The sequence below is a fragment of the Alternaria incomplexa genome, assembly GCF_024043165.1.
Source record: "Alternaria incomplexa strain BMP 0042 chromosome Unknown scaffold_1, whole genome shotgun sequence".
NCBI classification, from domain to species: Eukaryota; Fungi; Ascomycota; class Dothideomycetes; order Pleosporales; family Pleosporaceae; genus Alternaria; species Alternaria incomplexa.
The window spans coordinates 2,343,873-2,356,683 of record NW_026249850.1 but is presented as its reverse complement, the minus strand read 5'-3'; the positions used below and the strand labels follow the sequence as shown (position 1 = coordinate 2,356,683).

Genomic DNA, 12,811 nt, shown 5'->3' with positions numbered 1-12,811 from the left:
GTGAAAAGGAGCTGGGCGGGCCTGGGGTCAAGTGAACCATCGATCGTCATCGATGTCCGACGGAGGCAGCCATCTCAGTTGGCGCCTGCTAACGCCTCCTCTGCGCAGGTTGCTCGTTGCAACTCCCCCTCTTACAACCAGAGATCCACCATGCGACGCCCAAGACCCTGCTCCTCCGCCTCGCGCGTGGCTGCTTCCTTCCTGCTGGCGTTCGTCGCCGCAAGCGTTGCGAGCGCGGCCGACATGCCCGTGATGCCGCCGCCGCCTCTCCCGCACAGCACTCCCCACGCCGACAAGGACTTTACGCTGCGCCACATCTTCCACCACGGCACCTACAGATACCCCGAGCTGCACCGGCGACTCGATGTTCCAGAGCACGCCGCAGTATGGACCGCCCCCGACGACGACGCGGCCAGTCGCGAGCCCGTGCCGCGGTTGCGCGTCAAGTCCGAGGCCATGAGCATACAGCGCCTGGCCGATAGGAGCAAGGAAACCATCACCGGCATACTGGAGTGGGGCCGCATCACTGGGAGAGGCGTGGAGCTGCCGGAAGAAGACTGGACTATCGACGAGATAGCAGGCCCCAACGTGACGGACCGCGAGACCGTCCTGAGCTTCGCCCGCATGGCCTCGGACGCCTACGTACTCGAACCCGGCACGGGAGAGTGGGAGCCTGTGGGCGGCGGCTTCAACTACACAGAAGACTTTGGCTGGGAATCCGACGGTCTGCGCGGGCACATCTTCGCCGACACCGAGAACTCGACAGTCGTCATAGGCTTGAAGGGCACGTCGCCTGCCATGTTCGATGGCTCCGAAACCACTACCAACGACAAGATCAACGACAATCTGTTCTTCAGCTGCTGCTGCGGCCAGGGTGGACAGTACTTGTGGCGACAGGTCTGTGACTGCCAAACGTCGGCCTACACCTGCAACTCTACCTGTCTAGTCACTGCGCTGCGAGAGAAGAACCGCTACTACTACGCTGCACAGGACCTATACCACAATGTCACAGCACTATATCCGGATGCTGAGATCTGGATGGCCGGACACTCCCTCGGTGGTTCTGTTTCGTCCTTTCTTTCCCTTACATTTGGACATCCGGCCGTCACATTCGAGGCTGTGCCCGAAGCCATGCCAGCGTCGCGCCTCGGGCTACCCGTTCCCTCTGGCCACCAAATCGGTTCCCTACAGCAGCGCAAGTTCACCGGCGGTTTTCACTTTGGGCATACCGCAGACCCCATATACATGGGAGCGTGTAATCAGGCCACCAGCGCCTGCACCATTGGCGGATATGCTCTGCAGAGTGTCTGTCACACCGGGCAGAAATGCGTATACGATACAGTCAAAGACTTCGGCTGGCGCATGGGCATTGGCACCCACAAGATTGTCGAAGTCATCAGAGACGTTATACTCAAATACGATGCGCCTCCTAAATGTGAGGCTTACGTTGATTGCACTGACTGCTATATGTGGGAGTACTTTGAGAGCAACGGCACCGAGACTACCACTACCAGGAGCTCAAAGCCGACGGCCACATCAACATCAACCAGGTCCAGTCGCACAAGAACTGAAACTTGCAAGACGCCAGGTTGGTGGGGCTGTCTTGACGAGGATTCCACGACCAGATCACACACCAAGACTACGATTACGACGACATCATCGACCTCGACGTGTAAGACACCCGGTTGGTTTGGCTGCAAAGATGAGGACACGACATCTACAACCATGACAATCACTACCACACCTGCTCCAGCGCCTACTGTCACAACAACCTCGTCGACACCTACCTCTACCTCATCGTGCAAGTATCCAGGCTGGTTTGGCGGCTGCCTCGACGGTGACGAGCCGCCTGCAAAGACGCATCACACACCTAAGCCAACACCCACAGCTACCCCGACCAGCACATTATGCACATCCGAAGGCTTTTTTGGGCTCATATGTTATGACAGGTCGAAGAAACACGGGAAGACGACTTCAGAATCTCCTGTGACAGAGAGAATGGAAATGTAGAGACGCAAGGTAGGAAGTGACCAGGCAATATTATTTTGACTTTATGGTTCAAGTGTAAAGGAAGGCGTAAAGGAGGCGTAAAGGAAGGCATTATATCCAGGCGCATGGGTTTTCACTTAGGCATTTGGATGCATCGCAAATTCACACAACATCGTTCAATACAAACAATACATACCTCACGATATGCCGTCTATTTTTGGCGATTGGTGACGGTGATGCGGAGATAGCGGGAATGCATGTTCGGTAGGTTCTCTTCGGTAGCACTGCGGACCGCTCATGTATGCAGACAAGCTTCTGTTTGACACCTTGATCTAGAGAAGCCCCTTGTGAGGCATTGGTGGCTATTTGTGCCGAAATTTAAATATCGCTCAACGGCTCTAGTCTTTGGCCGGACGGTGTTATTCAAACAAGTCGAACATGTCACGAGCGCGCGGCATGTCGTACCGAGTGGTCGCGTCATACGCGGTATGCAGAAACACGCCATTTTGACCGTGACATCCACCCGGCTGCAGATGATGTATTCCTTGATCCTGTGCAAAGCTGCAATGTTTGTGGATTTCAGACACGTATCGAGCGAGTTGGGCAGTACTCGTAGTGTCCGAACCATGTGGCAGTACGAACTACGGATCTGCAGCCCGAACAGCATGCGCAACCAGGATCTAGCCAGAGCACGATGCCTGCTTGGTCGCCATTGGCGGCTGATGTCGTTGGCGCGACAAAGTGGCGGTCTGGGTTTGGTGGCAGAAGCTGTCCATCAGTCGCTCTAGAAGATGTGAAGCAGCCGAATCGCCTCGCGCGTGCTATCTAGCATCCCCACCTACCCTTTCGGCAAAGAGCGACGGCGAGTTTCCTGGATGCAGACGTAGCCTCCTCCTCTGCACGGTTCTCGGGTGCTGATCGTCAATGTAAGGGTCCCCGAGCGTCTTGCGGTGGGGCCTGTCGAGAGGTTTCAGGATTGCATGCTGGCGACGGGCGCGCGCGGATGCACACAGCAGGTTTCTGCGAGGACTTGAGGCAGTATCTCGGTGTGTTGCCCTCGATCAGGTGCACTGCAGAGCTGGCCACGGCGGACGTGATGGGAGAAGTCAGACAGTCGTTGCGGCGTCTCGCAGCCGTTGGCCTGGCCGGTGACGCTAGATTCGCAAATGTCGCAATAGACCAGGGGCCGGTCGACGATAGCCCATACAGCTGACAAGGCGGTTTTAGCATGCGATTGTCGGGCCCAGAGCAGGCCAGCTAGTCGTCGTAGCCGTGCCTTGGAAGTGGCTTTTTCGTCGATTCCTCTTAAGTTGCTCGATCGCCGATACAGCAGCTTCTGTCTCCTCGATCTTTCCGCTCTCCGCCCCGTCTCGTTCGCCTCTCCGCTGGGCCTGTCGTCCGTTTCCGCTCTCTTGTCAGCCCTACCGGCTAGAGTCACGGGACCGTTTTGTTTTCAGGCACCCCTTTGCTGGTTCTCCTAGACCCTGCAGCGGCGGCCTCTAGCCAGCTTTTCCTGCCCTGACGACATCACGCCTACGCACTGCTTTGCGCCGCCTCGCCCTACCGTCGACTCAGCCGCAGCGTGTGGCATCGCATCTGACTGTGAATCAATTCGGCGCTTCTGGGCGACTTTGTGCGCGCATTCGGCAGCACCCTGGGCTGTGCCTGCACATCATCGCTCGTGCCCTCGCTGCAAGGGAGATTGCCTCACTGCACCTACGTCATTGCTCAGCACAGCGGCAATCCCCACCAAACCAAGCCCTAGACCCTTCACCCACCTGCACCGCACCAACCACTCCTGCATTTCAAGTCCCCCATATTCATGCACCTATCTCCTACAACAACCTAACCTGCCCCTCCCGCCCCCTCGACGCTTCACACCCCCGACGCGTGTGAAGACATCCGCACCATGTCTACACCCGCCCTGTCGCCCAGGCCCAGAGGCTCTTCGCACACATCTTCTCGCCCACGAGGCTCAGGATCGACGCCCATGACGAGGCCAAGTGCCTCACTGCACCCGACGTCTGCGCTACCCCCCCTCACGCCCCGCATGAATGGGGTAGCCAAAACCCCGAGCCATGTCGCTTCACAGAAGACGAAGGAACCCTCGACCCCCTCACCTAACTACTTTGGTCTGGCCGTCAACAGCAATGCCGACCACTTCTCCTCTAGTGCAGCCCAGCACATTCGCGGCAATTGGAGCCCGCCCACGTCCAATGTGCGCTCGACAGCCGCTGCCTCTCCACGCATAATACCCGTGGAGCAGAATCCCGAATTCGAGCAATTTAGGAAACAGTCGGAGAACAACCGAGCGTTTGCCCTGGGCAGCTTCGACTTTGCCTCGCCCGGCCTGAAAGCATCCTCCAAGAGCCCCTTCTTCAACAACATCGAGTCGGCGCAGCCCTCGTACCCCCAGTCACACTCAATGCCACCACCCGACCACCCAGGCGACAAGAGCGACACAAGCGACGAGCAAGAGTTCGCACCCAAGCCACGCTCTCCGAAGCGCATGCTGTCGACTGAGTCCTCCATGTTCCCTGACCGACCACGACGCAACTCTCCTGCCAGCTTTGATGGACCTGGCCGTTCAGACGCCGTGGCCCAGTTCGCCGAACCTCGCATCCCAAGGCCATCGCTACCTTCGAAAAAGACACATCCTTCGCACATCTCAATAACTACTCACCGCGCTGAGACACTACCCGCACATTTTGAGGAAGAAGGCAATACCAGCGGCCCCAGCATGGTCACTGCTCAGCACATCATCAACATCCTACAGTCTTCCATTGACGAGGTCCTTCTGCTTGATCTGCGCGTATCAACACAGTACGCAAAGGCTCGCATAACAGGCGCCTTGAGCCTCTGCATTCCTACGACACTGCTCAAACGTGCATCCTTCAATGTCCAGAAGCTAGCCGAGACCTTCAAAGACGATGAACAAAGGGACAAGTTTGAGCGATGGAGGAGCAGCAAACACATCATAGTATATGACGCCAACTCGTCGCAGATGAAGGACGCAACAACTTGCATTAACACGCTCAAGAAGTTCACCAACGAGGGCTGGTCGGGCGGCACGTTTATTATCCGTGGTGGTTTCTCGGAATTCGCTGAGAGGTTCCCTTCTTGGATTACACACCAAAGCTCCGGAAGTCCAACATCGGGTACAGCTGCTCTCAATCTTAACTCCGACCTACCTGCTGTTGCGCCCGTCATTGGTGGATGTCCTATGCCCGCAACCCAGAACGCTGCGAACCCCTTCTTTGGCAACATTCGTCAGAACATGGATCTTATTGGTGGTGTTGGCCAGATGCCTGTGAAGCAGCCATCCGGCATGACACAGTCGGTAGAAGACGACCTTCCCCAATGGCTTCAGACTGCTTCCGAAGAGCAAGACAAGGGCAAGACCGTCGCGGAGCGGTTTCTGCAGATCGAGAAACGCGAACAGAAGCGTATGCAGAAGGCCTTGTCCGGTGAGGTCGTCTACAATGCACCATCGTCATCAGGAGGTCCCGGGAAACACATTCAGATTGCAGGCATCGAAAAGGGCTCGAAGAATCGCTACAACAACATCTGGCCATACGAACACACACGCGTCAAGCTCGAAGGAGTCGCTGAAGGAAGCTGCGATTATGTCAATGCCAACCACGTCCAAGCTGCCTATTCCAACAAGCGTTACATTGCAACGCAGGGACCTATACCAGCTACTTTCAAGGTAGGCTCCCTCACAACCCTCACCATGTCATTCACTAACTCTTTGATAGGACTTCTGGAACGTTGTGTGGCAGCAGGATGTTCGCGTCATCGTTATGCTGACTGCCGAACAAGAAGGTGGACAAGTCAAGGCTCACAATTACTGGTCGGATAAGCGATACGGACCTTTACACCTCAACCCGCTTGGCGAACGCAGGGCATCCTTGGAGCCATCGAAGATCTACCGTCACAGGGAACAATCGAGGCCAACGATGGGTCAGCGCCGGTCAACGAACCCACCGAAGCTCGCCAACTTTACCAAGGAAGCCACTACCGGCTCTCCCAGCCAAGAGCAGCCCTATGTCACCGTTCGCAAGTTCACTTTGTCCAACGATGATGAACCTTTCGCACGTATGCGTGAGATCACACAGCTGCAGTATTCCCATTGGCCTGACTTTGGTGCACCGGCTCATCCCACCCACCTGCTCGGTCTGATTGAGCAGACAGACGCCGTCGTCCGCTCTGTCAACGGTGGCTCGCCTTCGCAGCCTGATCCGCCTAACAGCCGTCCGATCATTGTCCACTGCTCTGCTGGATGTGGCCGTACAGGTACTTTCTGCACAGTCGACTCGGTTCTGGATATGCTCAAACGGCAACGACAAGCTCGCAACGCCAGGCAGAACACGCCAATGGATGCCGACTCCAACGATAAGCTCGCGAAGAACGAGCGTGAAGACGACAGCTGGGTGAACAATGAGGACATCGATCTCATTGCAAAGACGGTGGAAGACTTTAGACTGCAGCGTCTGAGCATGGTACAGAGTCTGCGACAGTTTGTGCTATGCTACGAGAGCGTAATGGAATGGCTTGTGGAGCAACATCCCAAGTCTGCGTAGAACGCGGCGACTCAGGTGATATCTTCCTGCGACGGAAACACCTTTGTTCCCGCAATCATAATATGGAAATGAGAAACACGAATTTGTTAACGACCAGGGAATCGGGGCAATGGGCGGCGTATGCATCTTGATTGGTGTAAGACTGGGGCTCATTGGGAGGCGTTCTGCATGCATGCGGCATTGCTTGGCTTAGAGCATATACATGGGTATGCATTGGGATGGGTGTCCTTGTCATTTCGGCGCATAAGGGGATCTGGGATAGTGTTTTGTGACTTGTTTTTAGATAACTTGAGAATTGCATCCTATTGCATTTTACCTTCCTATTGTACTTTGACTGTATAGCACCACTGGAAGATGGCGCACTGGGAAACGACGGAAACTCGTACTGGTGAAAGCCATAAAAGGAGACGGTGCTTCAGTAATCAAACGTCTGGGACCGTGACCCTGTACATGTGCCAGAGGTTTCTCTTCATGATGATATTATCGGACCCATATGACAACAACGTCCTGGGGCTAGTTATACTCCACGATTCCCACTACCAGGACAGAAAGAGAATAAACAAACTCAGCAAATTGAACACATCGCCATGCCCGCAAGCAAGACAGGCAACCTAATACGCAGCATTTCCCTGATCATGCTCCTTGATATACTCAGCGCCCTTTTCCAAGAACTCCTGCCTAGTAATAAAATGCTGCCTCGACTCCTTCTTACCCGCCCATTGCGCTGCTCCACGCCAAGCATCCAGAACGCAATCCCCTGCTTTCCTCACATTGATTGCTTGCTCGGCGGGTAGTACAGCGCGCAGTTCAGAGCGCAGGCGTTCCTCGAAGCCTTGGAACATGGTGTTGCCGCCGGTAAGGAAAATGTCCTTCAGAACGTTGTCGCGATGAGGTGAATCTGCCAGACGTTCTGTAAGGATATTGGATGCAATTTCGACGATGCCGGCTTGGTCGAGACCCGCAATGGTGGGTTGGAAGACCACCTCTGGTACGCGGATGCGTTCAACGTTGAGATGAATCTGGTTCGTCTCCTTTTGACTTTCGGCGTCGTATGGGTAGGGACCGTGGAGGAAAGAGTGGAGGATGGATTTTGTCCAGTCGGTTTGTGCTTCGCGAGTGGATTCTTCGGTGAAGTTTGGGTCATGTTGGAGAAGTTGGGATTCGATCTCCTTGAGGTTCTTGGAAAGGTCTTCCTCTTCTTCATCGTCGGAGCCTTCGCCTGTGGCGATGGTGCGGTAGACGCCCCAGTCTGCATCGTCGGCACCGAATGTGTCATCGTCGCCGCCGCCTCTTCTCCGTTTCTTAGTGGGTGCGTCTGACGCGAGATTGGCAATCGACTTCATGCGCATTTGGTTGGCGAGCGACTTTCGGTTTCCAAGTTCAGCCTTGAGGCGTTCGCGGTCCTTCATCTTCTGAATAATGGCTTGACGGGCTATCCGGCGTTCTTCTATCCAGCCTTGAGGGTCTGTCTCTCGCCGTTGATCGTCGAGTCGTTGCTCTTCTGCTTGGCGCGCCTTCTCCTTCTCCTTTTCGATCTTGGCACGCTGGCGTGCATCGTAGTTGGACTTCATCAATCGCTGTTGTCGCTTTTGCTTAATGCCGTCCTCGTCCAGCTGGTCATCCGGAACTTCGAGCAGGGGGAATGTAGGTACTTCGACCTGTTCTTCTTCGACGTCGCCAAGGTCCTTGTTACGAGCCTTCTTGATAGCAGCTTCCAGTTCCTTGACCCGCTTGTTGAGCTGATTCTCGTCGTCAAAGTCGTTCGACTCTAATACGCGTGCCTTTTCCTTCTTGGTCGTGATCTCCTCCAGTTGCGCCTGCAGTTGTATGCACCACTCCAACTCTTCTTCCTTCTTCTTCAGCTTTTCAAGCCGCATCTTTGCAGCCTGAGCCTGCAATCTTCTACCACTCTCTTTCCGCTTTTCTGCCGCGGCAGCCAGCTCTTCTTCTGTCTTTTGTACTACAATCTGCTCGGTGTAGGGGAACTGGATAGTATGATCTCGATCCTCCAGGCCCGTCCAGTCCAGATAGTGGCTGAGGTCGTTCTCATAGTCTTGTGATACGTAGCAGTGCTCACGGACGAGATCTTCGGCCTGGTTGTCACTGATCTTTCCGGGGAATGTAGGGTACTTCAACCTCAATAGCTTCAGCAGGTATTGCGCGGACTGGAAGCGTCCCCAGTTCAGACGAGTAGTTTGCGATAGGAGCGGCTTGGAGTTTACCACGGGGATGACATGTGTGGAAGTGTACGAAGAGTCCATGACCAGACCGTTGCGACCGCCGTTGTAGGAGTAGGAGAAGAGCGAATCGATACCGTATGCGACGGATGGTGCGCCGTAGCACTCGAAGAGGATTTCGGACATGGCTGTAGGATGTATGTTAGCTATCGACACGATGTTATCCAGTATAAGCGCACGTACTTTTTCGTGAGTAGCCCAAATTGGCAACCGGCTCGGTCATAACGATGGGCCTCTCGATGCGCCCAGACCGGCCGTCTACACCCATCTTGACGAAGCAGTAGTCGAGCACGCCCTCCATGACATCCCAGTTGTTCACGATGTTGCTGCCAGGCTCATAGACGGGCTTGGATTGACCTCGCGCAGTGCCGTCGGCGTAGACATCTGACCCAACAAAGGTAAAGGTGCGGTTGAGCTTGCGGTCGCGATACCTAGCCATGTTGGGTAGTACGGATAATCGGGGTTTGGAATCGAAGGACCATCCGGCGCGGACTGCTGACGAGCCTGTGGTGTGTTAGTCGGCATGGCAGCTTTGGCGCATGCGCAGTCTGGACATACCATTGTCGATGACTATGGCGGTTTCGCTGTTGCTACGCGACCAGCCTTCCTTGTCGATGGGCCGGAAGCCCTCAAAAGGCGGTTCCGACACGCTCCAGAGCTTGGGTGGAGGTTTGGGTGGATTGCGCCCTGCAAGTTGCGGCGCCTCGTCGATGGCCGAGGGAGCCATGGTGGTGAAGTGGGAGCTGGAGATGGGGATGCGGCAGGTCCAAGATCAGGGCGTTATCTCATGTCGCGGGTCGGAGATGTGGCGTGTGTGCCTGGCTAGCGCGATTGGTGCTGAGGATGCGCGGCATGGCGACTGCGGTGTGGTGAGGCTCTTGCAATGCTCGGTGGTCCGAGCCCGTCTCCGTATGTTAGGTACGCTACTTCACATGCCGACGGTCTGGATTGCAGTCTTGCACATAGTGCTAACATGATCATATCTCATTACTGGTATCTACTGGCCTGTTTGCTATTTCCACGTCCTGTAATCGAATTTCTCACTAGATTTGGCCTTGCCTTGGGTATTGTCCCCTTCACACCAAGTATATCTCATCTTGCATGCTTAAGCAGGATCCTTCAGACCATTTGTTGCTATGGCTCGTTAGCGCTATTACAAAAGCATCCCAGCATGACTATGTAGATACCTTCCAGGTGGAAAAGAACGTTAGATTGGTAGTTCTTGAACATCTGAGCCACAAGCTCCGTATCCATGTTTTGGATGTTGATCTCTTGCAGATTCTTGTTCAACATCATGACGGCCTCGTTCAGCTTCTCCTTTCCGGTAGTCAGCATTGTTTTCGTTGTGCATCGACATGTTGAATTGACTCACGACGTTCACAATGATGCGAGAGAGCAACTGGCTCTGTTGGTGCTCGTGAGGGCTTTCCTAGAAATGCGGTCAGAACTACGCGCCGGTTGCAATAGATTTCTGATGCCGTCCTACCATTTTTGGCGACTCGATAGTGTTGCAGTTGATAGTACGCGTTGGAGCTGTTTGGTGGGGAGGATGAAAGCAGTTAGTGCAGAGGATGCACATGCAGGTCCCGAGACGGAACCTTGGAAGAGCTCCACCTCCGCAAGCTCCATCGCGATACAAACACCGAGACTCTTCTACGTCCCCAAACGTTCTTGCCACAACGTACACCCGAGCATCACGACACCTAGACACATCCCATCGGAACCTCGTTCGCACACAATCAAAACTTGGACATCGGCAAGCGAACAGCGCGACGAGACCACCGACTGCGACTTGCTGGCTTCTTGACAACTCACAATATGGCACCCCTAACAGCGGCCTCTGACGACAAGACGCATCAAGCGCTCCTGGACAAGCTTGACGTCTACGCGGTACCCAAGCCTTTCCGCAACCCCAACTGGAAGCCTCCACAACGCCGCAACAAGAACCTCAAGCAGATTCTCGGTGAGGCATCGCGCAAAGAAGCCTCAGTAATGGCCACGCAGAACAACAGTGGCAACTCGACACCTGCCGTGGCCACTGAAGGCAACGCAGGCCGCCAACCCAACATCGCCCAAGCAGCCCAGAGCCTGAGCACGCTGGTGCTGGAGAAGAACGGCAGGGCTGCTGCCGGGCCGGCGCCTACATACACCAACATCGAGTCAGCCCCGAGCTTCCACCCGAGCAGTCAAAAGAAGTACTGCGACATCACCGGCCTTCCTGCGCCATACACCGACCCCAAGACGCGTCTACGCTATCACAACAAGGAGGTCTTTGGAGGCATTCGGACCATGCCGCAGAATGTATCCGAGGGTTATCTCGCCGCCAGAGGTGCACACACAGTCTTGAAGTGAGCATGTCTCGGTGCTGGCGTAGCTATTGCTGCTCCAAAGTCGACTCATCGGCATGCGTCTTGCACGGGTGGCGCATCGCTCAACTCATCAAATACACGACTACTCGTCCATTCGTTGATATGCGCAAAACCAAGTAAGCTAACAACATGCCTCTGAGCCGGGCGAGGAACACTGCTCAGATAGGGTCTTATTCAAGGTTTATGTATGATCATCAAAGTCAAACTACTCTCCACCCACCACATGCCTCTCGGCTTGTGGCTCAAGGAGGTGCTCCGGCTTAACCGTGATCCAGTATTCTTCTGCGCCCATAAGACAGGATACCAGGGCCTCGAGGGAGGATTCCTAGTTACAGCAGCTTGAAGCATGCTGTTGTCAGGGCGGGATCTATGTTGTAATGATAATTCGAGTGTCTTGTAACTACAAGCGAACAATAAATCGATTGCTCTTTCCTGCTGAATATCAGAGCCTTGTCTAGCTGCTCTTGCGTTAGATGGACTCGAGAGGTGTAGAGGTTGAGGAGCATGCCACCAGAATTTTATGCGATTACCCGCGGGAACTGCAGCGCTAGCAGGGGTGAGCTTCGGGCCGACCGTCGATTGAGCGCGCCGCGTCTTCACTCGCAAGGGGACACGAGACAGCAAGACGAAAGGTAGCACCTTCATGCCAGATATACATCGAGACTAGGCACCACTCTACTACTTCTCCTCTCTTACGCCGTCTTCTTCCACATCGCTACGGAATTTCGCACGCCGCGCACTGTACAAACAACAAAATACCAAGATGCCGACTATGTGGCTTTCAGACACCCAGAGTAAGTTACGCAAACATGCAGCCTCAGTCACCGCATAGGACATGAGCTAACAGCAATGACAGAGATTGGGGTCGCCTTCTGTTCAGGGGGTAGGTACGCGCCCACCACCACGAATGCGCCCACTACTCAGCAGAAGATTGACAGCATGAACAGGCGGACTCTTTCTGATGGGAGGTGTCATGATGTTTTTTGATCGCGCAATGTACGTTTCAACTCTGCATATACGTACAGCCTTTACTAACATGCGAACAGGCTAGCAATGGGAAACGTACGTCTTCGACCTCCTCGAACCAAGTCCTCCGCTATCGAACCCTCCCTAATACCCCCAATAGATACTCTTTCTGATTGGTCTCACACTCATCATCGGAACAACGAAAACCGTCGCCTTCTTCGCGCGCAAGCAGAAATGGAAAGGCACAGTGGCATTTGTCGCTGGTATATCACTTATCCTGATGCGCTGGGCTTTCATCGGTTTCATAATCGAACTGTACGGCATACTTGTGCTGTTTGGAGACTTTCTCATGACCATTGCGGGCTTCGTCAGCAATGTACCGGTGATTGGGCCATATATTGCCAAGGCACTGGAAGCGATAAGCGGTGCGAGGCGAAATGCTGATCTGCCTGTTTGAGATGCGAGGGACAGTATCAGGGCTACGACTTTGACGAGCTATGGATAGGAATGCTAGGATATTGTATTATACGCAGATGCACAGGTGGCGGCCGGGAGTTGGTAGATATACGAGCTTGGATGAGCATGAATGGAAGGATGGCAAACACAGTGACTAGATGGCTCACGAAGCGCTTGTCTTTGTATCTTCTACGAATCACTAGGTGCCCGA

At 54.5% G+C, this 12,811-nt stretch overlaps 6 protein-coding genes across 6 annotated transcripts; 4 read left to right on the top strand and 2 right to left on the bottom strand.

The window, feature by feature from the left end:
* Positions 1-243: 243 nt before the first annotated feature.
* On the top strand, positions 244-1,571 carry J4E90_000846 (uncharacterized protein; the record flags this gene model as incomplete). Its single annotated transcript, XM_051430439.1, has 2 exons — positions 244-1,435; positions 1,501-1,571. The coding sequence occupies 2 exons, from the start codon at positions 244-246 to the stop codon at positions 1,569-1,571; spliced, it is 1,263 nt and encodes a 420-aa protein (XP_051295926.1).
* A 2,468-nt stretch (positions 1,572-4,039) lies between these two features.
* Positions 4,040-6,572, top strand: J4E90_000845 (uncharacterized protein; the record flags this gene model as incomplete). Its single annotated transcript, XM_051430438.1, has 2 exons — positions 4,040-5,698; positions 5,748-6,572. The coding sequence occupies 2 exons, from the start codon at positions 4,040-4,042 to the stop codon at positions 6,570-6,572; spliced, it is 2,484 nt and encodes an 827-aa protein (XP_051295925.1).
* A 611-nt stretch (positions 6,573-7,183) lies between these two features.
* On the bottom strand, positions 7,184-9,536 carry J4E90_000844 (uncharacterized protein; the record flags this gene model as incomplete). The annotated part of the gene is made up of 3 exons (XM_051430437.1): positions 7,184-8,937; positions 8,993-9,313; positions 9,368-9,536. The coding sequence occupies 3 exons, from the start codon at positions 9,534-9,536 to the stop codon at positions 7,184-7,186; spliced, it is 2,244 nt and encodes a 747-aa protein (XP_051295924.1).
* A 378-nt stretch (positions 9,537-9,914) lies between these two features.
* Positions 9,915-10,144, bottom strand: J4E90_000843 (uncharacterized protein; the record flags this gene model as incomplete). The annotated part of the gene is made up of 2 exons (XM_051430436.1): positions 9,915-9,943; positions 9,997-10,144. The coding sequence occupies 2 exons, from the start codon at positions 10,142-10,144 to the stop codon at positions 9,915-9,917; spliced, it is 177 nt and encodes a 58-aa protein (XP_051295923.1).
* Positions 10,145-10,627: 483 nt separating this feature from the next.
* J4E90_000842 (uncharacterized protein) lies at positions 10,628-11,161 on the top strand (the record flags this gene model as incomplete). Its single annotated transcript, XM_051430435.1, has 1 exon — positions 10,628-11,161. The coding sequence occupies one exon, from the start codon at positions 10,628-10,630 to the stop codon at positions 11,159-11,161; it is 534 nt and encodes a 177-aa protein (XP_051295922.1).
* Positions 11,162-12,231: 1,070 nt separating this feature from the next.
* On the top strand, positions 12,232-12,601 carry J4E90_000841 (uncharacterized protein; the record flags this gene model as incomplete). The annotated part of the gene is made up of 2 exons (XM_051430434.1): positions 12,232-12,240; positions 12,305-12,601. 2 exons carry the CDS (start codon positions 12,232-12,234, stop codon positions 12,599-12,601), a joined length of 306 nt encoding a protein of 101 aa, XP_051295921.1.
* Between the last annotated feature and the right edge of the window lie 210 nt (positions 12,602-12,811).